We start from the raw sequence: 26,231 nt of genomic DNA on the forward strand, positions 1-26,231 counted from the left end.
CTCTTCGCAGTGAATGTCAAACGCTCAAAGAAGCAGAAAGTTGCCTGCCTGGAAGTTTTCTCGGGTTTTCCGTTTTAAAACAGTCGTGGGTGTGAAAATCCTTTGGATAAAAAGTCTCTAAGCAAGCTCAGCTCTTTCGGCACACCTACGCATTAAATTAACCCAATTTAAAGCCACAGATCGGCTGCTAAAATGTCGGAAAGATCGAAAGGTGACGTGTCCGCTCGCATAAACAACAATGCAAATCCGACGCGTGTCGTTAAAAATCCGCTTTTGAGCGCCTCCGTGACCGGCCTAAGTTTTGACGACTTTCCCAACAAGCCGCAATTGCTGCCAGCTGCTCCGCCCGTGGTCCATGCGGCGCTTCCTCCGGCTCCCGTCCTCATCGCTGGCATCTTGAACCGCGGTAAGTGGGTCAGGGCTCGCTCGAGAATCCAACGTGTAGTGGGGGGTCACCTGTTGCTCCAGTGCGACAATGATAAGCTGATAAGCCGAGTACTTAACCTTCTAATCAGTTTATTACACTGTACATTGCATTACAAATGAACAAGATACTTCAAGCTTCCCAAAAATGTCGAAGAAAGTTATTTGGGTCAGCACTTGTTTTGGTTTCCTACGTTCACATTTTCTTATATTTAAGGCTTGCTTTTCGATTCTTAGAAGTTACTAGTTCTTTTGATTACTCTGTAGGTTTCTGTCTAAAGAAGCATTAAACGTCTCATTCAGTAAGGTCGGGCTTAAAATTGTAGATCAGAATGAATTTGTAGTGGCCTTTAATTGCAGTTGACTAAACTCTTTAGAATTCTTAATGATCACCAGTTTGTGGCACTGTTAAACTGATGTAAACTACACTGTATTTCAGTGTTTTCTCTGATAAGCTGTAGATTAAGATCTTTTAAATATTAGTTTCTTTTGCAATTTGGTCATTACGATTATCTAAAATGAATGAAACAATTTCTTAGAAAATTGAATAGCTCAAACAGGTGTCATTTTATTACTTCTTATCTGGAATGGCATTTTTATTAAACTCTTTCGACTCTCTTTTGGCACAAAAACATAACAACAATCTACTCCATGCTCCTCGTAGAGTGTGATCTATATGTGGGCAGCTCCAGCGTTGTCTTTCTTCGCCGGCAACACCACACAATGCTCCAGATGAGAGCCGCGATCAGCAGGAGCAATAAAATGGCTCCCAAGCAGATGGCTGCAATGGCTGCCTCGCTTAAATACACATCCCTCACATCGATGGTGAGGTTCCTTTGATTACCCGCCGCATCAATTGCGATTAATGATACCTTTGGTTCGCAGCAAGAGGCCATGTATGTGGCCTTTAGGGGTTCTGTGCTCCCTGCGGTATAATAGTTTCTGTAGAAAAGACCTTCCGGCGGCGTAGCCTGCAATCGCAACATGCCCGACTGCCAATCCTGAGCGGTAACATCCACGGTCCAAAAACGCTCTCCACAATTTTGGGATTCGGGTGTAAGGTAATCACACCGGTTGCCAAACTCCCAAGACAATGTAGGTCCGGTTGAGTCCTTAAAATAGAAATTAGATTATAGTCGTTGACTCATTAGTAAAAGTGTAGCTGACATACTTGTGCATCTATGCTGGTCACTACTTTGAGATTAACTGCTAGAGTAGATGTTTCACGACCATAATTTGTAAAGGTGATCCTGTCTGTAGTGCCTTGAGCAGTCCCAGTGGGCACTAATACTGTCAGTCGCACTGTGGCCGTCTCCAGGGCACGCAGGCTCAACCTATAAAACAGAAATTAAGTAATTCTCTACCTAGGAGTAATGTTTAAAGTACTCCAACCTGGTGGGGTTCAGTTGGACCAGAAAACGCCGCTCGTCAGTGACCTGTATTGTGGAGTAAACTGTCTCTGTTTTCATGTTGGTGACCTCAAAGAGAAGAGAGGCTGTCTGACCAGCCATCACTAAAAGTTTAGATTCTGTACCCAGCTCGATTTTTGTGCCACATCGCTGAAGGAGCATGGCATTTAGGGTGCTCCTGGGCTGTCCCGTTGTGGAAGCCAACAAAGTTTGATTCAGACTTGGAGAACTCTGAATTTCTTTTTCTGAAAAGGTTTCAATTTCGTTCTTTGGTGATTCCACATCCTCCTCCAACTTCTCGGTATCCTTTTCCTTGTCGGGAAACTGGATTTTGGCCGACTTAGCCTTTGTTTGCCCGCTTTTGTAGTAGCTATCGATGCGCTTGATGATGTCGCCTGTGGGAAAATGAGGAAAAACATTAGAAAATCAGTTGCGCACACGTGTTTTTGTCATTATATGAAAATGTAGAGATGATGGCGTCAACGCTGACGTTTTCATCCAAGGTTGAAGCACGGTTATCAGCCGAGATTCGTATTCATTCGGACAAACATAACAGATCCCGGGCTCTTATCACTCAACCCAGAGTCCCAGAGCAATTAATTAGCTAACGGGGCTCAGTTCTCTGCGACGATCGATACCGCCAGGTTGTTTGTTACTTAGTTTTCATAACTTACCCAAGAAGACATCCGCTTTTCTTTCGGCGCGTACGAAAACATTGTACTTCTCATTCAGCTCGGGCTGTAGTTTTAATTTGAAAACTGCCGCGCGTCGTAACTTGTTTAGCGGTACGTAAGCATCAAGCTCTTGGGGATTCGTTGTCTCGGTGATATTAGCTCCTCCGAATTTTGCCAGTTTCTTCAAATTAATCTCTATAAATAAAGTAAACAGAAAAATAAACAAAAAAATAACAGCTGTTTGCTATTCACCACGCCACGCAAACATTCGTTACAGGTGTTTGGCCAGCGTTGCCAGACCACTGCAATTCGTCCCACTTTCAATAAAAACGTAAAAATTGTGCAACAAACATTCAATTCGTTAGGCATCAAACATGTTTTCCAAAACCACAATAGCAAATACTAATTAGCAAACATTAAATAAATTATTTTCTTCGGTAGTCGTGCGGTAAATCCGAGGCCTTGGCAACCCTGGTCTAGCAGCTGCGCCGTAGTTGTTGTGAAAGAAAACACGTCTACAAAAAATCGCGACAAAAACAATTGGTTTTCCTTGTGAAACCAGCGAATTACGAACGATTAAAAGCCGCAAAAGTGTTGACAAATAGGCATTTTAATTGCCGGTCTAGATCAGTGCTGACAACATAGCCAGCAAGTGCAAAAGCACAACAGAAACTTGTCACTTCTTCAACTTGGCCTTGACAGTGAGTCGATTTGCCTAATTTTGTTGTTAAAAAACGTATGTATGTTTGTATGTGAAATCAACCAAAAAAAGTGCTATACTAAAAGATGTAAAATTCCACTCAAAGGCAATATATAAAGGACACAAACGTATAAGTGTCGATTGCCAAGTCTCTAGGTTTTTAGTCAGTCTTTATGAATTTAATTAAATTATTCCGAAATATATGTGACTGAAGTGAATTTTCAAAATTTAAATAACTCGCCTAAAAGGTCACAATTCATTTAGAGTTGAGGCAGGCAACGAAAAAGCCGCCGCAAAAAATTGATTTCTTCAGGGTGTACAAGTTATAGTGTGCATTTGTATTGGTGACTTCCGGGAGATAACTTTGTTTATAATCGCCTGTTCCAAAAGTTATAAAAAGTTTGCAATACTTTCACTGCTTATTTTCAGTTTTGTGCGATAAGTGGCTGGGCTGTTTTGAATCGAAATGTTTTATTCCATCATTTTTGAGTCATAATTATTTTCTGTCTGGCCCTGTGCAATCTTCATTTTATAGGCTATATATAAAAAATTGGACTTTGTCCGGTCGTTCAACGTGGCGTATGATTAATCTGAGGGAACGCTTGTTATATTTGATCCATTCTGTAACCATTCTACCTTTAAAGTTAGTCAACAAAAACATTTTGTGCCGGACAGTTGAAAGTGCTCTATGTTTAAATATTATCAGAAAAAAATATACTCACCTTAAAGGACGAAACACAAGAAAGGGACTAGAACACAAAGTGCTGACACAAGAAATTAAGGTGAAGTCCGAAAAATATATAATTTAATAGCTTAACACACAAAAATAAAACGATTTTTATTGGCAAATGTGTATTGTATAAATTAGTAATCACCATTTAAAATCGTTATCTTTTGTGTGGTTTAGTGTTAATTGAGTTTGCTTTTCATCGTTTTCGTTTTATTTGTGGACCCTTACAAAGCTAAAACATTTATTACTTTATCTGTAAAACAGTAAACATACATATATATTGAAAACTCCTTTGTACTACAGTTAAGTGTTAAGTGTTGTGTTTTGTTGAGCATTATTATTATACTAGCGTTTTGGTTAAGGAAAGCGTTTGGGACTTCGGCTATGTACAAGGATCAGCATAGCTGACTTGGGATTAGAGAGCAGCAATGCCTTAGGAGTTAGTCAAGGATCTTACGAGCTAAGGACATAAATTACACAGTAGTACAGTTGTTGTTCTTTCTGGGAAGCTATTGGACGCTTGTGCCATTATCAAGAGGATTAGACTTAGAATCTAGGTAGGTTTGGCACACAGACTCCTACACATTTAAGTCGCTTAACAATTAAAATACAACCCTGCGTTAGTAAGTGCAAAAGAGCAAACGGAGTCGGTGCTTGGTAACTCGCTTTTTGCGAAAGACTAACCACCATTCGGCGTCTCCATTGTCGCCCGTCTCATATTCGCATCAATTCGCACATGGAGACTAGACAACGTCGTGTCCACCGGCAGGTCCAACTCTTGGGTACCCTGATACGCGTCTGCAACCAGGGTGAGCTGAAAAAGTTAAGTCATATTTAATGACCTGTTTTTAAGAATGTAAAGATTACCGCTAAAGTGCCGCTAAAAGCCATAGATCTTCGAAAAAAAATTGTTGTTAGTTAAATCTACTTCAAATGTTCCCTCGCTTTTGGGGCTTCCCAAAGCCTCCAAACGCAGGAAGTTCCAATTATATAGATTTCTTGTTCCGCTTTGGAGAATTGGAGAACAAAATACTTAATTTGCCATTTTCGATGTTTGGGTTAATTTCGGAATTTTTTGTCTAGGCTTCCTTTCTACCAACAGATTTGCCCTTCACTTTTCTTTCCATAACCTAGTTTTGCAGTGGCCGCACAGCAACAAAAGATGCACCATCATCGACAACAAGTCGCGCGGTCTTGAGCACCACCTGTCGTCGTTGCCGGTGCCGCCTGGCCACTGGAGAGGTAATCCAAGTGGCTTCGTCTCAGTTGGCTGCTTGGGCAACACTCGGCTGGATCTGGTTGCCACTTTCAGTTTCTCAACACTTAGGCCTTACCCGCCTTACCCGAATCTGGCTTTGGCCCGCACACTTTAATTACCCCAATTGCGGGTCAGGTTTGCTGGCTATAATCGCGCTCATATCTCACCGTATTGCCAGCTATATGCTGTCCGTGCTCGGTGCTCACGATGTGGATGATCTCGCCACCAGATCGGATGGCCACCTCGCCCAAAATACCGCCCACAGCGTCCTCCGTTTCGTTCTCGCTGCCCGAACGCTCCCCATACCAAAGAAGGAATAACTGAAAAGATTTTAAGGGTTTCGCGAGATTTCAGATTAGATAATTAGATATAAACTTAGAAATTTTTTAATATGATCTCTTGATCAACTCACCCTGATCCTCTTCTTGAGCAGAGTGATGGCTGCATCTTGGACCAGTTCCGTGTGTGGTGGAATCGATGCTGTCGATATGAAAACGGCACTGTCGTAGGGAACCAGCTCGGCGGCATGGAGAACGCCCACAAACGAGTTGCCGCCTTCATGCTCCTTGGTGCTGTTTAAACCAGCGATGAACTCGCGGGTGTTGTTAAAGCTGAAGGCAGAGGGGGCACCTACATAGGGGAAGAAGAATTAGTTACGAAACTTTACTGGTTAAGAATCAGTTTTGAAAAAGAATTTAATGTGATTTTAGTAGATTTCTACCCTTTTTTATAAATCATTTAATAAGGACGGAAGACATTGACTCACCCGCTCCATTCAGAGTTACCAAAACAATCTTGATATCGATGTTCTTGTCCTGCAAAGCATCGATGTAAAGTCGCTTCGCCTGTTCCAGAGATGCGGACGAGGGATCCACAATGACCGCCAGAGGCATGCGGATGTACACATCCTTGATGTAATTACGCAGCTGATCGGCCGGCAGTAGTTCCGCCTTTGAGCCACCGCTCACTTGGATGTGTTTTGGCTGTTTTCTAGGACTGGGCGTTGTTGTTGTTGTTGTTGTTGATGTGGTGGTAGTTGTCGTGGTCGAAGTGGTTGTCGTTGAGGTAGTAGGACTGGCAGTAGGAGGATTAGGTGCCTGGGTGGTCGCCCAAGGGAAGCCACCGAAACGAGCCGTGAGAATTGGCAGAGGTGGCTGAGTGGTGGTTGTTGTGGGATTTGACTTCACTTCCGACGGCTCATCGTAGTAATCATCCTCAGAAGAGTACTTAAACTGATTGGGTTTATCCTGACTGGGCAGTTGTTGGACTTGGAGCCTGAGGAATAGGATCATGATGTTCTACTTGATAAAACTGATTAGCGGGTGGCTGTTCATCCATCGATTTGGTTGCCTCTTCCTCGACGTAGTCGGAGGATGCATGGTGCTCCTGGTCTCGCTGGGGAAATCTTTCCGCCTTTGCCTGACGCACATATTCCGGGATCATGGTGGTGGCAATCTTTGCTGTGGTGCTAGCCACCATCTCATCCTCGGCCGTGTCTTCGTAATAGTAATCCCGAACAGGTTTGTCCACCTTTGTTGCTTTTTTCTGCGTTGGAGCATCTTCCATCATCTCGGCGGCAGTGTTTTCCTCGGAATAAGGAGCCATGGTGTTCAGCCTACCCTCCATGGGCCTCATGGTGCTCATTTCCATTTCCATTGCTTGGGAGTTTTCAGTTTGATCTTCCTCCAAACTGTTCCGATGCTGTTCCATCTCCTTTTCTACCTCGGTGTCTAGCTGAGCCTGATCGAAGATCTCATCATTGCCTCCCAGGCTGGAACCAATCATTTCGCCGCCATAGTCCTCATCCTCACCAGAAACTGTACAACTTAGGAGCAACGCCACCAGAAGCACACCCAGCCGAAGTTGCGTTCTCAAAATCATTTCGTTCGATATATTTCGCCTCTAGCAATCCTCACTTGTCACCATCAAAGTCTGCAAGAAATAACCAGACAAAATGTGTCAGTTTGCGATTTTTGGAAAGCTTTTGAGAGTTCAATGATTGATTGATTGGCTGACTTCTTTCGCTACTTAATTGACGCAATTATTCATGATTATTTCGAGTTCACTTTTGTCCGACCGTTATTTTTAGTTTTTCTATAGGTTTTTCGTGTTATTTTTTTTTTTCATCTGCCTGTCTTCTTTTCCACACTTTCGCAATGCTAAAAAGTGAAATGTTATGACTGCTCGTTGTGATTATCGTCTTGTTATTAAAATCATTTTCAATAATTATGCCTAACAAATTGAATATTTGAGGAAATTTCCATTTAACTACGAAATTCTGGGGAACTTGTTGCTAAAATTTGTTTTCATCATTCGAAAGTTTTTAATTTTATTGAAGGGAATAAGAAAAAAGATAACCGGGGATTTTTTCTAAATTTCTTAGCTATATATATAATTAAAGGTCTTTCAAAAAGATTTTACTTTAAATATTACAAACTATTAGAACTTAATCTTTCATAAAACAAAGTTCGTTAAGATTTTAAACCGACTTTGATCTAATCTCCTGTTTACCTTGTTGGAAAACGGATCTAAACATGTTTTATAACTATTAATTGGTACTAAAATATGGTTTATATCATGCCCCAACCAAGGAAAAACAATCACATAAAAGAATACGTTGTTAAAGACAACAAAAAATGTAATAACTTTTTTGAAGCGCCAAAAAACTTTTTGGCCAAAGTCATGTTCATGAGCATGCAATAATGCAAAAGTAAGCCTTGATGCACGAAACTTAGCCAAATTATTTAATGTAAACAGACATAAAAGACAGGGAAAACACAAGTATGTGATGAAAATTTGTGCTGAAGATCAACTGAAAGCCCAAGCAGCTCTTTGGAATAAAACCGGGCAGGGTATTAAAGATATACATACTAAGATATGGTCAAGGTTATGTTAAACCTGCTGCAGGTGAGGAAAATAGAAACACAGAAAACGAAGACGACGTTGACAATAAAGCAAATTTGCCATAAAAACAAAAAAACGACTTCTCGTGGCTTTGTAAGCTTTCATACATGTGAATTCATTTGTGTATAACAAAAACAACAAAAAATAAAAACATAATAAATAAATAAACTTGATTTAGTCGGGGGAACACGCTAACTTTTTGGCTTCAATTTGATCAATTTATAATATTTAATTAAGCAAATGTAATTAACACATTGGTTAAGGAATCATGCAAACGTTTTTACGATATGCTATTTCCCTCTGCACTCGTCGTTTGTGTATTTAAACTTTTTGCTGCATTTTTGTTTGCCTAACAAATTGCCCACAAATCATTTTGAGTGATTGATTTCTTGGCGGCTCTCGCCCCGCGATGTGCAGCGTAAAGAAGAGCTCGGTGGTGGGGCGCAAGCAGCTGCCATTAATTAACAATATGCAAAGCCGCAAAAAAGAAATAAATAAATATATATATATATATATATATATATATTCAAGTTGAAACAAGCAAAAGTATCGCATTGATGCGTAAAATGGAAATAAATTAAGTTAAAATATTCTGCGTTCGTTTTTCTCGTTTGGCAGGCTGCCTGAATCAACTTCAAATTGATTTGTACATTTTTGTGCGTTGCAAGGTCATCGCATTGGGGGTCAGCGGGGATCATGCAATTTAATGGCCAGAGCTTAGGCCTCTTTTGAGGTTCCCCCATTTGTATTTTCTCTTTTGTAAATCTTAGCCATAATAAATTCGTAAAAGACACGTTCGTCTGTCGTACCCATACTTGGTCTTTATCGGTTTCAAAAGCTTAAATCCATTGCACAATCCCCATTCATAAGACATCTTCGAGCGAATGCTGGTTGGCGTTTGTTTTCTAGATTCGCAACCTCTGCAGGTCACGTAGTTCTAGGGAAGATTAGCCTTAGCTCAGCGGAACTCCTCAGTTCCGAAAAATTGAAAGTTTTTGGAGAAAGAAAGTGTTCTTGGCTATGAAATAAATTTTTATTAAGAACAAAAGTATTTTTTTGTACTTTTTTCAGTGGAAAACTTTGTTGTGAGAAAATTTTGCTTGATAGGTTTAAAAAAAGTCTGGAACTACCTACAAGCTTTGAAGTTTTTAGTCCATTTATAAGTTCGACTAACATAATATATCATTTTACCTTATATAATAGCATGTGGTACTTAATTCCGCTATGAATATGTTAGCCGGAAGATTAAGAGGCAGCTGTAATTAGAGTGGACCATAACGGTCCGCACTTCAATGGGGTTCTTCATTATTTATAGGCACTTTATTTTGTAATCAAGGAAAAGTGCTTAGAGAAAAAACCAAGAAAAAAAAAAGTAAGAAAAAACTTTAAAAACAAAACCCGCTGGGGCAGTTCATCAATCAGCCACAACAGCCGTCAGCAGCTGATTCGCTTTGGGCCCATAAAAAACTACACAGCGGCCACAAAAAGGTTCTATAAACAAATTAGAGAGGCGAGCACGTTGTCGGTTTTTATTTATTTACATATTTCTTTTCAGTTTTTTTTTTTTTTTTTTTGTTGCCTTTGCAATTACGTGGAGTGAGTCGCCGAGATGTGATTAACAGACGCGTAAGCATTTATTTTCGCTATGATTTTTATATCACTCGGACGTTATTCTGCCGTTTTTATGGTCACAACAAATTAATGAAAAATAATTGCGAAAATTATAAATTCAAATTGCGTTCCTATCCATCCCTCCCTTTGCTTTCCCACTGGGCCCCCCTTCGTGTCAGCTGAATCGACTTGAAATGCACTCTAATTGTGGCAGCTTTGTTTGACGATCATCAGTGATGAATGCCTCGTGGATTGGTCAGCGGGGATTGGATTGGATCAGGGGGGGAATAGACCCTTTATTGTTGATTTTCTTGACATTGAAAAGCCAATTGATGTTGTTGATTTTAACGGGCTATGAAAAGTGTTATTTGAGGGGTTCTATTGGTAGTAGAAAAAACACTTAACATTCTTGAAACTAATGGGATTCAGTTCGTAAACTTTGAGGGCAGGCTGCATGATAATAAATTAACAATAATAGATTATTCTTTGCTGAATTTTGTTCCGCCTGCTTTAGTTATTCACTGCTTTGATCTATATAGTTTATATAGCTATTTTGCATTTATGCATATCCCACATTGATTATTTTTGATTAAGTTAGCTTAGTTAAACCTGCTTTTCTTTCACTTGCCTTTTATGAAACTTCTTGTCGACGTGGCCCGATCAGCTATCCAGCCTTCTTTTCGATTAATACTTCTTATTAAATGTTTTGTGTAAATTTTTGAAATTCAAAACAAATAACTTAGGCAACAAACTTGTTTTCGCCTCTCTTGCACGAAAAAATCTCAATGAATTTTAATTACACTTTAAGCGGTGCACTTTATTTATGAGTTTTGCCCACTTCTTTGCATTGTTTATTAACTTGCAGATTATGCAAATCACGGCAACAACAAAACTCTACCGCACAGAAATTCACTTGCAGCAGAAATTGCCAACGACCGAAACGACAACAACAACAAAAAGCTGTATAAAATTAAGAGCGTTCGATTTTTCGGCTGTGTATTGGATTAACCCGTTTCAAAATCTATATTTCTCAGGCGCGACTTTGGCTCAGATCATAAAGTTGGCAAAGCAGCTGCCGCTGTTGCTTGTTTTTTTGCTGGCGTTCGCGTCAACGTCTCAAATGAAACTGAAAGCAGAAACACAAGCTCCGACCAGCGGAGCAGTTCGCAGTACGCTGCTCATTTCCACTCCACTCTGCTCTGATCAGCTCAGTTTAGCTCGGCCCTACTCGGCTCGGCTCTCTTTACTCGGCTAACAGCAGCAGGTATATGGCTCTGGCTCTGACTGTATGGTATGGATGGGCGATGATGCTATGGCTATATGGCCAACCAGTGGTTGGAATCTAGAAGAGCGTGCCACTGATAAACCGAAGCAACGTGCTGGAGCAGCGGAGCTGATGCCACAATTGGATATGTTCATGACACGATTGTTTGGTGGCAGCGCCAATGGAAATATCTTTGGTCAGCTGGCTATTCTGTTCCCCATGGTATTATCAAGTTGTTATGCAACCGGTGCTATATCATTCTCAACACTAAACAAGCTGATATTACAGCTTAACATTCAAGATCTTATCTTCTTAATATGTCATAAGCAATAAAACATAAACTTAAAGCTAGGAATGTTTAACGAACTTTTGATTAATGATTTATTTCACCAGAAATCAGCAAAATTAGATCATCTATTTGTGACTACTAAACACATTTATATTGTTCCTTAAATGCCAGGATACGAGAGGTAATTTCTTCAGTCATTGGTCCCATGCCAGCCGACCGATATTTGGCAAGAAGAGTGAAAAGTTCGTCCCTCGAAGAGTTATCTGGGAATTGTACTAATCGCTCCATGTCATCGGCAGCTTTGATTATCTTTTTGTGAAGCTCTGTGAACACATTAAATATCATATTCGATTGGTAGTCATTTAAGGGCCTGGTCAGCGCTTGTTTTTTAGCTGGCGATCCTCTCAAAAAGGGTGTTTCACCAGCTTTGTTGAATCCCTGGCAAAAATCCATTTTATCTTTCAACGGGCTTGTCTTAACGATAGTCCTTCCACTATCCAAATAGTTCTGCATTGTTTTTTTATAATCTGCATACTCGGGATAGGGCAACAAAGCGATGATCATATCCCCTAGTAATCTTTTCATTAGGATCACTGATTCATCCCATTGGTCATCTTGGAAACGCCTGAACGTGGTGGAAGAATTCGCAAATCGCTGCGGTATTGCCTTCAACAGGATTACCCCTGGCTAATGTCTGTGATTCCCACAGGAATTACTTTATGGAAAAGTATTTTCATTTACTAATACTCACTAGCAATCCCAGGAACAGAATCGTCCGTGGAAATATCATTTCTCAATTCTTTGCAACTGACTGCGATTTTCCAAAGGAATCTGTCGCTTTTATATGAGTTCTTGGATCCAGCTAATCAACATATTTCCTCTATAATATATAAGAAATACCTTATCTGGTAAATAATATAACTTAAAACAAAGGAAAAGGCAATGTGGCTGCTTATATATAAGATCATTAGTCGGAACACAGCTCGGCAGTTTTTAAAGCCAGGATACGAGATGCAATATTTTCAGGCAAAGGCTCCTTATCCTTACTTCCATATTGGCCAAGAAGATTAAGAAGTTCCTGATTTTTATATGCTGTAATGGGTAGCACCATGTGTTTCAAATTGTTTCCATTAAATAATACTCTTGTTTGAAATAGTGAGTATTCCTTATTTAAGTTTGTTTCGAAATCATTAATAACTTTTTTTGTTCTTTGGCTCCTCATAGATATTAAATCTACAAAAAGATTTTTATAAACTCCAAAATATCTTTGGATATAATCTATATTTTGCTGCATCGAACTAGTCTCGTTGATTAACTTTCCCCGCTCTAGATACTCTTCCATATCTGCAATGTCTTTTTTAGTCTCAGCCACATATTGCTCCAAAAAGTTTTTAAAATGTTTAACTGAATTTTCCCACAATTCGTTGCTGCCGTTGACGGTTTTCAAAAAATGGCAAATTAGTTCCTTATCTGCATTCAGGGGATTACTTCTGACCAAAGTCTGATGGGGTTCAAGAAGAGATTATCTTAAATAATGTTTTTAGAACTTGTTATTCTTACCAGTAGTGAAAGAGACAAGATGCAAAGGAAGTACATCTTTTTGGGTTCTGATGTTGATTATAATTGCTGAACTCTTTTTATAGAAATTTTTCCTTCTTTGTTCTTGATTATAGATTATCATTATCAGGTCTGAGTATATCTAGGTTCAATAGGCCACTCGACTGATACTGACTGCAATGGCAAACATCTACAGTGTCCACTAACTTTGTGGAATAATTTAAAACATTTTTCAAGTTCAAAGTTATTAAATTCTGTTAGTTTTTTTTTTTTGCAAAGTTCTTTGCATGTTGACCTTTTTCTTGGGGGGAGAATCATTATGGCGAAAAATAACCGCATTGGCCGCATGCAAACTGAATAAATAATCACCTCGGCGGTCGTCAAAATTCAGGCAAAACAGAGCGTCTCTGAACTTGTGTAGGAAGTTCGACTACCCGGCAGGCCGGCGCATTAAAATGGAGCGTGAAATGAATTTAATATGATACTCCGACTGCCTGCCATTCGCTGATAGCGTCAATAAAATCATAATAAATACAACCGCGTACGTATATAGTGGGCCACTTAATATACATATATATATTATTTAAATATTGTATACGGAAACGTTAAGGCTTCCTTTTCATCTCTTGATGATGTGATGTGAGCAATTTAAGGGTTTAATGGGCCTGCTTTCTTTACCTGCCTGCCACTTACAAATTCCTTAGAAATTTGTTTAGCCAAATGGAGTACCTGTACCAAGTACCAAGAATGTTAAATAAAGCCAAACTATGCCATTACTTTGCCTATGTGTGTATGTGCGTATGTGTTTTGTCTTGTAAAAACACATTTTATTGTTATTCCCACAGAAGAACCTTTGGCTGTAGAACAAATGTGTAAACACCGCAGCTACGACATTTAGGCACAATGATTCTGGTGCTTTTAAGCTTGTATGACAAATTGTTGAGCGTCTTGAGCTTGACATGACGTATTCCCCATGCAAAATCGTGCCCATCTTGACCTACGTGCCTCGGTCGAATACTTCCTAATACTGAGGTCTTTGCCACAAACCATTGAACCACTCTATATTCGGCTTTGAATAGCCGCGCTACGTTGAATTATTGAGTGCTAGTTTTGTGGTTTTACTGCGCAGACATGGTCATGCAGATTTGTTCAAAGTTATCGTTTGGTAAGAGTTTTGCTTTAAAGAATGTGTAGAAAATATGCTTTTTTATATCTAGATATAGATTTATAAACTAACTTTTCAGCAAAGGGTATAGAAAAGTCGAAAGGGGGAACGAAAGAGCTTGCAATATTTTGAAAACTAATTTATTGCATCCAGAATTTATGCAGCTCACGCAAGTTTCACTTTGCGAATTGTGCGCTTTTGTTTTGCGTTTCTCTCTCTCTCTCTTTTTTTGTTTTTTAATAATTATGCAATCAGTTTGGTTGCTTGCCTTCTTGTGCAGTTGCTCCTGCTCTCTGATATTGGTATTGGTATTAGTATTGGTGCAATTAACAACTTTCCGGCATCGAACGCAAATGAAAAACCCTTACAATAAAACAAATTAAATATTTGGCAATCGTTTTGTGTCGATTTTTTTGATTATCGTTCCATTTGCCGCTTGCTCTGATCGGCCTGTGATTTCGTTTGTGCGCCGCTGTTGTTGCCCACAATTTCGATGCCGAGGCTGGTTTAATTTTATGATGAATATATAAACACGTACGCATGTCCCAAGAGTGTTAATCAAAAATTACCAACTTGTTTTCGCAGTGGCAGGCAGCCAAACGAGCCTCTCGAAGAACCAACTGGTGCAAGGCGGTATCAGCTTTTGTTTTATTTTTAGACGGATGTACAGCAGATGCTGATGATGTCACTGGGCACTTGTTGTCCTCACTAATATCCTTAATCCTTTCGTTTATAATTCACTTGCACTGAGTTCACTTTGGTCACCTGTGGATCTCACTCACTTCACGTCTGTCGATCGACTAAAACAAACTCCACTAATTACTGACCTTTTTGTAGTTGTCGCACTCGCATATATTGTGTGCTTTTGTGGCTCATAAATTGTTTAAATATTGAACAATTGGTTGCAAATGGATGTATTCAGATAAAAGTTGAAAAGAAACGGCACACCCCGTGCCGCTCAATCGATAAGATATAGAGTCATAGGAATCCAAAATCGGAATAACCCGGAGGAAGCGAGATTGTGGCAGATGCGTCACGGGTCGGTCAGTGGTCGGGTGTGGCAGTGGGTGGCTGACACAGTTAGCATAACCCTATCCCAAAAGGTTTACTTATGCCTTGCCCGGGGCAAAAACAAAAAAAACCCCGAAAAATACCTTTGAAAATATGTGAGTCCCATCACCTTTTTCACCTGAACTTGCTGCTACCTGAGTTTGTTGCCTAAGTCTTTTGTTAGCCTGTCCTGAAATTATTGCCTTACCCCCAGAAAGGGTACATTAACTTTGTCAAGTACTTGTATAGATCTCCACTTAGACTTTGAACTGTAGAAGTTTTCTACGATTGACAGACAATCTCCCTTGTCTCCTAGGCATTCAGATTATCTATCTCAGGGTATTTATAGAAATTAAAGATAGTGCAAAAGTCCCAACAGAATTCTATATAGCAACTAGCTTGCATCGGAGCTGGTCAGTTCTTTAAAATGTTTAAGAAAACTTGGATGCATCTCGTCTTTGTTTGGCTGGCGTTTTTGGTGAGATATTGCCTAAAAATATAATAAATATTAGTAAAGTTAATGTGTGTTAATCGCAGTTACTGGCTAGAAGCTTGCAACGTTGCAAACCAAGGAGGAAAATATTTGCGAGTTGTTCAGAAATATCAGCAGACTGCAGGATGATGAAGAGGCTTGGTGGGAAAGAAATCGAAATTTGGCCAAATCAATTTTGGAGACAAAAATTTGGTATTCGGATTTAGAACCATCTTGTAAGAAATTTGTGGATTCTCTTCGAGAGTTACAAAGCCGCGGTGATGCCTTGACTTCATCTAGTTCTTGGGCTCAAAAACTGGACTATCTTAATGCATCTTCTGAGGAATATAAAGCCGGACCCTGTGTTGAAAAACCGGGATACTATACATTTATATCATCGAGTATCTTAGATAAGATGAACGAAGATTCCTTGGAATTGAGAGGAAATGTGAATGATAAAAGGGAATACAACAATTTTATTACACAAATTGCTACAAAGGATGGATTCATGGATGCATTATCTGGGATTTCGGTGCACCTACTGGAGTATTTAACACGTTTTCAGAGGTGTAATTTAACAATTTTTTTAAAAGACAATCTTAAACCCTGAAATGAATTTGAACCGAATTGAAGTTAATCAACAAAATAATTATATTTAAGGAAAGGCATTTTATAATTACATGTTAAATTAAGTTGTAACGTGTACTAAGCTCTGGCTGAGATTGGAAAACCTCTGCATAGAGTATTGGCAGTTTATTTATATTACTTAGCCGCTGGCAGACGCAGACTGGCCGTCGTCTCAAGCAGCTTCTTCAGCCTTATTGGCGCGTCGCTCAACTTCCAAAAAGCACGCATTTTATTGAGATTTATTTTGATTCAATTTCGGTCTCTTTTTCTGATTTTCTATAATTTTTTTTTGTTTTTTTTTGCCTGGGGGTTCAATGCCAAACATTTTTGCCGTCTTTTGTTTTCTTATTTTGATTTTCAGACCGCGTTTTTGGCATGCGACCTGCACGAGCCTTTGGCCAGCGTTTAAATTCCCAAATTGATGGCAATCTTTTTTTTTGGGGCAGCTTTATGGTGGCATTGTTTGTGGCTGTCTTGGTGAATACATATTATGCTTGGGTATCCTGCAAATGATTTCATCGTGCTTGACGTGCTCATGTGGGCCTTAATTGTTTTATTTGAGTGCCATTATGTGCAGGCACTTGGGACGGACTTGGAGTTGGGCCTGAAGATCTTTCAGAGGCTTCTTCTTTTGAGTGCTGAAGTGCCCGAAATCTGGTTATGATGTCATGCCCAAAACTAAAACAAAAAATTCTTCCACTTTTTTATGTGTGTGTGTTGTTCGTTTTTTTTTTTTTATTTTTTTTTTTTAAATATTTTTTGTAGGGAAGCAATTTGAATGAATTATGCTGTTCTACTTTTTTCCACCTTTGCGGTTAGACGAACGACCGTATATATTTGTTTTAACACATTTGTCGTAATGCGTCATTGTCATCGCGAGCATTTGTAAATATTAAAACAAAAAAAAACCACCTCAAGCTCAAACTAAAAACTGGAAATTTTCGTCGTTATTTAATATTTTCCAAGCCCCACCCCAAGCTGTGGCTATAGCTAATCTTTGCCTAGCCGTTACAAATGACGACCCTAAAAAAGTGACAACAAAAGCTCGACAATGTCAAGTGCTTCAAACTGACAAAAAAAGAAAATATTTTAAACGTTTTTACTTGGAGAAATAAATCGTATTTATTTCACTATTAATCAAATTTACAAATTTGAGGTCTTATAAAAAGATATTAATCATTTCCACTCTTGGGGGGTTTGGGCAGTTTAAATTTATATTAACTTAAATTATGTTTAAGTTCCCACATTCTAATCTGACTTTATGACTTGTATTATCCCTCAAGGGTAAGCCAATATTGGAATATTACTGGTTCTGCTACAGATTAGACTGAAAGCTAAAGTACAAGACCAAATATTATGACTCAATTCACTTTTAAAACAGGAAACAACTCTTTGATGAATTAATATTATTTCTTTCGAGATCTAGTTTAAGAAAATAATTAAACACAGTTACAAAAATCTTAGCATATTTCCAACGAAACCATAGCTGTTCCTAGGCATACATAAAAACTCCCTATTAATTCCATTCTATCATTACCATATTAGCATTTATATGGAGTGCCATGTAAGTGATTAATAGACTTGACTAGGCAATCAACTAAATACAAATACAAACTGCCTTAAAAGGAACTTTGCTATGCAAATGCAAATGCTTATTCCGGGCGCATCTTTATGGACTTTACACCTGCTCTATGATGTTTATAAGCTTTATAACTTAATTCGAAGACCGCATTTGAAATCTCATTAGTACGGCAAATATTCATAATTCTAAGCCATTGGCCTGCGGTTCGAAATCTGGTTATGCAGCTGCTGGGGCAAAAATTCCAAACTCGCTTTTAAGTATGTGAACAATGCAGTTCTTAAAATAGTCTCAAGTCGGGGTGTGAAAACCTTTCGGCCAGCAAATACTCGCCTCGTTGCCAATCACGTTTCAAGATCGAGGTGAATTCTTTGACGTATTTGCTAGCCAAATGACACGTTTGCCATGTTTTGCCGGCAAATGCTTTCATTTCACATTCATCGGCCAACTTCGCAGAGCTTCTTCTTCTACAAATGCCATGGCATTTGGTGCTGCTAATGTCAAGATTTGCCTTTTTATGACATCCCCCAATGCAATAGAAAAAAACCCGATTGTGGATTAAGCCCGCTTTAAAACGTTAACTGACCTGTTTGTTTCCCTGCTCGCCCTCGCCTCTGGCGGTTCATGTTTATTATGGGTTAATCAAGTGCTTAAGCCATCAAAGCTTAATGATTAAACCAATATCAATTCAAATTGAAGGCGGAAACTATTTGTGGGGATTAAGTTGCTGCAATGCTTTAACGTTTGGGAAAGAAAGGTGTACTAAGATTAATAAAATCTCATCATCCTTTTAAAAATGTCTATAGCATCGCCCTCGTTCAGAATTACAATTACAATATACCAATAGTGGGACTAAAACTGAATCTAAAGCTGTCTCAGTTCAATCATCGGGAGTGTCTCTCTCCCTAACCGATAATCAACATCTCCATGACCAATTCCACCTCCGATTCCAAGTGCGAATCCGTAAACCAGTTTAGAGCGGTTCCGTTTTTAATTGTGTTTGTCCGCTGGACAATTTGCATTCATTACAAACCATAACTTTTTATTAAGCTTTGATTTATGTTTGTTGCTTTTGCGCGGAGAATCAGAACGAGAGTGGGGAGGTAGCCCCACCCACCTAATTACTTCCGAGTTTATATCAAACTCAAACAATTAATTATTAAAATATATTGTTGGGGAATAATATTTAAGGATCTTTCTAATCCTTAAACTAATTTCCTTTCATTTATATTCCAGAACCGAAAACATTGGTTACCGTAGGCCAGCCATCAAGCATCGACGACAGCGAGGCCCTTGACGAGATTAACTTGAATACCAGCAGCGAGGATTCAATAGGCGTAGGAGGATCGAGTCCATATCAAGGAGCAGGCGATCCAAACGCCAATCCATTGCTGGAACCACCTCAGGAAGCTGGTAACGATTCGCTACTGAGTCAGGCGGCCTCCTCCTTTACTGCCCTGCCAGCAGTGGCCTCCAATGTGTTTTCCACCTTCTCGAAGCGAATCTACGCCGGCAGCAGGGAGTCCTCAGAGGAGCCTAAATTAGACATCCAGCCCACATACATTCAGCAGGCTAACTACGTTCAGCCAGTGCCACCGGCACCAGCACCCTTTTACGCAGCTCCTCCAACGGCGGCGAGTGAAGGGGTTGCCCCCGAACCACCCAAGTTCTACGCACCCACGGAAATTCCTGCGCCTAGCGTAGGAGTTCCTGGACCACCGCCTGCAGCAGGGAATCCCAACACTTATCGATTCACTGCTAGAAAGAAGCTATACGCTCCCATTCCTGGATTCTCAGAACAATCCGGACCGGCTGCCCAGATTCAACAGGCACCTCCAGCAGTTCCGTCATTCCAGACACCCCCATATCCGCCACAGCCAGCCCCCGCAGCAAACTCTGCTCCATTTGACATATCAGCTCATCCAGCACCAGCTCCCACAGAAGAACGAAAATCCGGCGGAGGACTCTTCTCTTTGACCAGCCTCGTACCTACGGGAGTTTTGCAAAATATCACAGGACTCGTCCAATCCGCCACTGGCCGAAGCAGTGAGCCAGGCTACAACAATCCTCAGCAACCAGGAGGCTACTTGGACAGTTCGACAGGAGCCCCAGCTCCAGCTCCATCGACAAACTTGTTTGGAGGCTTAAATCCTCCTGTACCGTCGGGAGGTAACTACTTCGTACCTGGTGCGGCTCCGTCTCTACCCCAAACTGAAGTAGTAGCTCCCACTGCAGTGGGAAGTTTCTTTGCGCCACCTGCTGTTTTGCCTGCACCATCATCAGGAAACGTAGCTGAAGGAATATTCAAGCCGACAGCTGCGCCGCCACCTGTAGGAGGATTCTTCAGTCCTGCACCGACACCAATTGTCCCAGCAGTTTCGCCTTCAGTTTTTAATCCAGAAGCAGTTCCACCTGGTGCCCCTCAGTCTGTTCCAACAGTCAGCACTTCAGCGGTACCACCAGCAAATCTACCGCCAGCATCAACAGCAGGAGGATTCTTTAGTCCTGCGCCGACACCAATTGCCCCAGGAGTGCCGCCATCGATTTTTACTCCAGCAGCAGTTCCACCTGTTGTCCCACAAGTTGTTCCACCAGAAAATCTTCCTCCCACACCAGCTATCGGAGGATTCTTTACTTCAGAAACGACAACAAGTGTCCCAGAAGGTCCACCCTTACTTCCTTCTATTTTCACTTCCAGGATCAGTTCCCTCTGCTGTTCCATCAGTAGTACCACCAGCAGTAGGAGGTTTCTTTAGTCCTGCACCGACACCAATTGCCCCAGGAGCGCCGCCATCGATTTTTACTCCAGCTGCAGTTCCACCTGTTGTCCCACAATCGGTTCCATCAGTACCAACAGAAAATCAACCACCCACATCAGCTGTCGGAGGATACTTTACTTCTGCAGCGACAGCAAGTGTCCCGGAAGTTCCATCCGCAGTTCCCTCTGTTTTCACTCCAGGAGCACCTCCACCTGCTGTCCCACAGGTTTTACCAACAGTAACTTCAAACATCACCAACAGTACTACCATCAAATCTACCACCAACATCCGCGGTAGGAGGGTTATTCACTCCAGGAACAGTGACTCCTGCGTCAACTGATTCCCCATTGGCTCCAAACTTACCTGGTAACCCTGCAGCTTTGCCTCCTTCAAATCTGCCTCCAACATCAGGTATTGGAGTGTTCTTTAATCCAGGAGTAGTTCAACCTGATGCCACAACAGCGCAAACGCCTTTCAGCTTACCTGTAACCACACCAGCAGTACCACCAGCAGGATTCTTTCCCCCAGCAACTCTGCCAACAGTCCAGACAGCTTCTAATCCTAATCCCCTGCCAGGAGCCCCGCCTGTGGCAGCTGTTCCACCGCCAGCTGCTGGTCAGTCATCATATCGCCTTCAAAAGGGGACTCGTCTCTACAAAAGCCCTTTGACGGCACAAGAGACAGCAGTGTCTTCTGGATTTGCTGCGCCTTTGCCTCCCACATCTGCACCGGCGGCAATTTTCAACCCATTCGGAGCACCAGCTTCAGGATCGTTCAATCCAGTAGCCCAGCTAGAGCCTCAAAGTAACCAAGGAGTTCCATTCTTTACACCACCAGTGGGCAATTCGTCAGGACAAATATCTCAACTAAATCAAGGATATTCTGCTCCGCCTTTGGAAGCCCTGGTGCAAGGAGCTCCATTAAAACAAGATAATCCCTTGTTCGGGCCAACATCATCGGACAGTCCCTTCTTTGTTCCACAAGCGACCAAAGAGGCTCCAAGTGGGCCTTCAGGAAGTGAGCAACTAGTCGAAAATCAAACGCCAAACCAAGGCATACAATTCTTTGCACCACCACCTTCGGCGCCAGCGGGAATAAATCTTTTTACAACCCCAATCTAATCAGGAGCCAATACAAGCAAAAGAGGAACCCAAGCAGTCCAATATTCAAGAAGAATCGATAACTACGCCCATCGAAGCCGCATTATTTGCGCCTCCTGTTATCGAACCTGTTTTGGAAGAAAAACCACCAACCAGCTCGGAAGTAAGTGCTGCCCAAGTTGTGTCCACAAGTGAAGTAGATCAAGGAGAAAATATTTATTCGGCTCCATCAGCGCCAGTGGAGCAAGAGGTTCCATTATTCGTGCCAGTGCCAGCTTTATCGGGACAAAGTCCGGGCATACCATTGTATCCGCCACCACCAACAGCTGCACCACCAGCGACTTCAACTGCTGCACAGTTTGTTGCTGAACCAGCACCTTCTTCAGTTTCATCGTTCTTTTCCCCTGCTGGAGAGGATTCTGCTGCATCCTTATTTGCTCCGCCTACAACATCTACATTATTTGCCCCCATACCAACAACCCAATCTCCACCAGATCTGATTCCGGCTACATCGGATCAGCTTGCAGTAGAAGCTCCGCCAGCTTTCTTGGGAACACCTGAGACCACCTCGACCAACTTGTTCCAGAGCACCAACGACACCCAAACTGTTTTTAGTCCGTTTTCACAGACTAAGGCTACACCTTTGATTCAGGAAACTGGAACAGAATTAGTTCCACCTCCAATAGGATTTTTCGCCAAGCAGGTCGAAACCGAGGCACCAAGCCAACCACCACTTGCTCCCTCGCCCCTGCAAAGCTTCTTTAACCCGGCTGCTTCTTCGGATTTCAATTTCTTTGCAAATCCCGCACCCGGGAGCGTGTTTCCCGAGCTACCAATCCAGCAGGGAATTGCTCCGCCACCATTGGCATTGGAGCCACCTTCGGAGGCTGCTACTGAAAAAGTATTGCTTCAGCTCCATTGGGTTTCGAGTTGCTAAGCCAATCCCAGCAAGCGCAAGAACAAACACAAAGTTCAATCGAAAATTCGTATCCAAATTCAAGTGTCAACTCTTTCACCGGCTATTTTGGTGGCCCCGCTGCTCCTCCGCTACCTTCCGTCGCCCTCTGAACCGACCGAAGCACCTGTTGCTCCAGTTATAAACTGTGATCCGGTCAACTTCTTTGATCAGGTTCCGGAGTCTCAGTCCCAAATCCAGCAAGCTAACGAAGATCAGCGTATCCAAAACTTCTTTAACAATCCACCATTGCAAGACCAACCCGCTGCACCAGGTGAACTCAAGTACGACATCGTGCACAGCGGAGTGGCTGTAAAGCAACTGCAGGAGCGTTCACAGACGCCCGTCTCCAATCTCGTTGAACCGCCTTCGTCTGCCTGTTCCGAGTTCTCTACTCTTGCACCAGCCCCAACGCCATCCCAATCAGGAGAAGATCTATTGCAGCAGCATCTGGGTGAATTGCCTGAAGAAGTCCTCAGAGAACTCAGAATGGCGAGTGCCAGCAACGACAAGGGTCAGGTGGCAACACCTCCCGTAGCTATAGTATGTTAAAAAAATTAATTAATATGTTCGCCAGTTTCTTTATATTTTTTTCAAATATTTTGTAGACCTACTCACCAGTGGTGGCCCATTGGTTCTATAAGCGCAGTGTTGACACGAAGTTCATCTGGACACCATTCAGTCACTATGATTCGGCACTTTTGGAAACGAGTCTACAGCTTGGTAAGCAAATAATATCTATTCTTTAGAAAGGAAATCATCTATTAAGAAAATTGAAATTTCAGACGACTCCACTTTGATAATTCCGGTTGAGGGTGGCCGCTACGATGTCAACATCAAGGAACGCACCAAAACTCCTGTTTACTGGGAGGGAAAGGCCATCGAGGTACGGCGTTGCTCTTGGTTCTACAAGGGAGTTGACTCAAAGTACGTTCCTTACACCGAGGATACGGCAGCGTTGCTTGAAGCGGAATACAAGCGATCTGCGGAGACTGGCGAGTGGCATCAAAAGATCATGCTGGCCAACGGTGAACAGGTGGTCTTTCACGGACCCACTGTCATCGTGCACTTCTTGCCTCAACAGAATGGCGACACATGGGGAGCCAGCACGCAGGGCTCTATGCGCCCAAGAGTTGTCAAAAGGGACCTGGATGACTTCACGATCGAACAGGGTGAATCACAGCGAGTGGATCATCTGCTTTTCATGGTACATGGCATCGGATCAGCCTGCGATTTGAAAATGCGTTCTGTCGAGGAAGTTGGTTAGTTATATGAATGAAACAAAGGTTTGGCAAATAATCATTTGTAATTTATTTACAGTGGATGACTTCCGGGTTATTGCTCAGCAATTGGTTCAGTCGCACTACAAAAACTCCACGGACATGGGCCTAGTAGGTCGCGTTGAAGTCTTGCCCATCTCCTGGCATGGTCACCTGCACTCCGAAGAGCTGGGCATCGATGAAAAGCTGAAGTCCATTACTTTGGAGTCTATTCCACGCCTGCGAAACTTTACCAATGACACGCTATTAGACGTGCTTTTCTACACAAGTCCGAAGTACTGCCAGAAGATAATGAACACGGTGGCCGACGCACTTAACGACGTCTACCTGAAGTACCGAATGCGACATCCTGAATTTAATGGGGGAGTCTCGTTGGCAGGACACAGTCTTGGCTCTCTAATCTTGTTCGATCTTCTCTGTCATCAGGAACCGCTCAAGGAAAGCGAGGAGGAGAATAAAGTGAGTTAAAACTTGATCCTTAATAATATGTGTGTTCTTAACAGTAAAACATTTATCCATTAAGGAGAATCCCGACCAACTGCCCCAAAAGCAAGCCCCTCAGAAGGTTCAGCTTCCGACCAGCGACCTTCTGCCCAAGCAAGTAAGCTATGCGATGGGACCGGAGGGTACAGGACAGCCCGTAATAACATATACGCAGCTCATTTTCCACCCGAAGAAGTTCTTCGCTTTGGGTTCGCCAATCGGAATGTTTGTTACCATCCGGGGAATCGATAAGCTTGGCCTCGACTTCCATTTGCCCACGTGTTCGGGCTTCTACAACATATTTCATCCATTCGATCCGGTAGCCTATCGCATCGAGGCGCTCGTAAATCCGGACATGAATGGCATTCGACCTGTGCTAATTCCTCACCACAAAGGACGCAAACGGATGCACTTGGAGTTAAAGGAGACGATGACACGAGTGGGTGCGGATATCAAGCAGCGATTTATGGATACATTCAAGACCACGCTGGACAGTGTAAACTTCTTGGCCACGGTGACGAAGGTAAAGAAGGAAGCCGAGGAATCCCTGGAAAAGGAGACAAGTCAGACATCTTCGCAAGCTTTACAAAAGCAAAGTGAAGATCAAGACGAGAGCTCTGTGGCCAGTTCATCCTGCAAACTACGAAATCGAACCGATTCCAATTCGACCACGGCATCCGATCCGGAGTTTGTAGAACTCGATTTCCCACTGGGAAAGCTAAACGACTCAAAGAGGGTGGACTACGTGCTTCAGGAAGCACCTCTGGAGTTCATAAACGAATATATTTTCGCCCTTAGCAGCCATGTGTGCTACTGGTGAGTTATTCCCTTCATCTACTAACGTTAATTTATATTTACGACGAAATCATGGTTTATATAAAATAGGGGCTCTGAAGATACGATTCTGTTCGTGATGAAAGAGATCTATGCCAGCCTGGGAATCAGCACCGACAGCCAAGTGCCGCAGTCATCAATGACCATCGAACGACCCGTCTCCCACGAAAGCAGTGTCAGTCAGTCACTGCTGCCGATGTGAGTGCACCAAACCCCACAGGCTCTTCGTTGGATCTCCGGATCCCACGAACTACATGCAACACCATAACTATATACATTTAGTACCAATTTATTTAGATATGTTATTTGTTAGCCAAATCATACAAAGAATTTTCCATATGTGCAACTCTAACATGGTTAATGGTATTATCAAAGTAAGACGTCTTTATCGTGTGAGTGACTAATCCCTAGCAAGTTCTCGAGCTCTACTAAATGACCTATGTATTCATCGGATTTGCACCGAGGAGTGCTGTTTGTTATTTTTGTAATATCACCTGTGTAATTGACTTTGTAACAATTATGCTAAACAAAAGTGTATGTCTAAAACTTTTAAAATAAATAACCATTGTTTTCAAATTTTGCGGGTTTTTAGTATCGAAACCACTGTGATACTTATCGAATATCCGATTACTGCTTTTATCGCCAGCGGTATTTTTTTGGCTGGGCCGCGGTATTTTTCAGAACTAGCAGCAAATGTGAAACGCTGAACATCGGAACACTAAGTTTAAAAATGTTTGGAAGATAATAGGTATATTTAAACTAAATTTTACTTAATAGCTTAAATTAATAAATGCAGTAAATTCAAAATACTTGACTAAAAGTGTTGATCAATAACTATTTGAAAAATGGCTCACATATAATAGAAGGGGAAATATACTGATGATAGCTTTTAAACATTTTTAGGTGATATGCAAAGTGTAAGATTTTATAATATTAAAGACATTTTCGGAAGTAAACTGAAATAGAAAAAAAACTCCTATTTCTACAAAAATATTTAAGATAAATGTGAATAATAAGGGAATACATTATTCATGAAGACAGTACCTAGTTTATGTTTAAACTCACCTTACCAGATCCATTAAATAGATTAATCAACTCTCTAAAGCCG

The 26,231-nt window shown here is 41.5% G+C and overlaps 4 protein-coding genes across 4 annotated transcripts; 2 read left to right on the forward strand and 2 right to left on the reverse strand.

Moving 5' to 3' along the window:
• Window positions 1–13: 13 nt before the first annotated feature.
• Window positions 14–25,699, forward strand: LOC108106115 (proline-rich protein 36). Its single transcript, XM_041818837.1, is given in 11 exon segments — window positions 14–406; window positions 18,949–20,376; window positions 20,850–21,590; window positions 21,592–22,466; window positions 22,469–22,633; window positions 22,635–23,069; window positions 23,135–23,249; window positions 23,312–23,788; window positions 23,847–24,265; window positions 24,330–25,105; window positions 25,175–25,699. Coding segments are annotated over 11 exon segments (5,796 nt in total). The 5' UTR covers window positions 14–192; the 3' UTR covers window positions 25,326–25,699.
• Window positions 967–14,770, reverse strand: LOC108106116. Its single transcript, XM_017212995.2, is given in 10 exon segments — window positions 967–1,535; window positions 1,595–1,757; window positions 1,816–2,227; window positions 2,507–2,701; window positions 4,621–4,750; window positions 5,362–5,514; window positions 5,607–5,824; window positions 5,961–6,465; window positions 6,467–7,126; window positions 14,558–14,770. Coding segments are annotated over 9 exon segments (2,853 nt in total). The 5' UTR covers window positions 7,076–7,126; window positions 14,558–14,770; the 3' UTR covers window positions 967–1,067.
• Window positions 11,331–12,052, reverse strand: LOC108106118. The gene is given in 3 exon segments (XM_017212998.2): window positions 11,331–11,883; window positions 11,885–11,956; window positions 12,014–12,052. Coding segments are annotated over 3 exon segments (594 nt in total). The 3' UTR covers window positions 11,331–11,400.
• LOC108106065 lies at window positions 15,462–16,116 on the forward strand. The gene is made up of 2 exons (XM_041818838.1): window positions 15,462–15,512; window positions 15,583–16,116. The coding sequence occupies exons 1-2, from the start codon at window positions 15,462–15,464 to the stop codon at window positions 16,114–16,116; spliced, it is 585 nt and encodes a 194-aa protein (XP_041674772.1).
• Window positions 25,700–26,231: the final 532 nt, after the last annotated feature.

The sequence above is a fragment of the Drosophila eugracilis genome, unplaced genomic scaffold, assembly GCF_018153835.1.
Source record: "Drosophila eugracilis isolate 14026-0451.02 unplaced genomic scaffold, ASM1815383v1 contig_386, whole genome shotgun sequence".
Classification (NCBI taxonomy): Eukaryota; Metazoa; Arthropoda; class Insecta; order Diptera; family Drosophilidae; genus Drosophila; species Drosophila eugracilis.

What these genes read in the sequence shown, in the direction of transcription:
- LOC108106065 (XM_041818838.1), top strand. Translation starts at nt 15,462, where the DNA reads ATGTTTAAGAAAACTTGGATGCATCTCGTCTTTGTTTGGCTGGCGTTT. An exon ending in TTGTTTGGCTGGCGTTTTTG is followed by an intron (nt 15,513 to 15,582) that starts GTGAGATATTGC and finishes GTTACTGGCTAG; the next exon opens with AAGCTTGCAACGTTGCAAAC.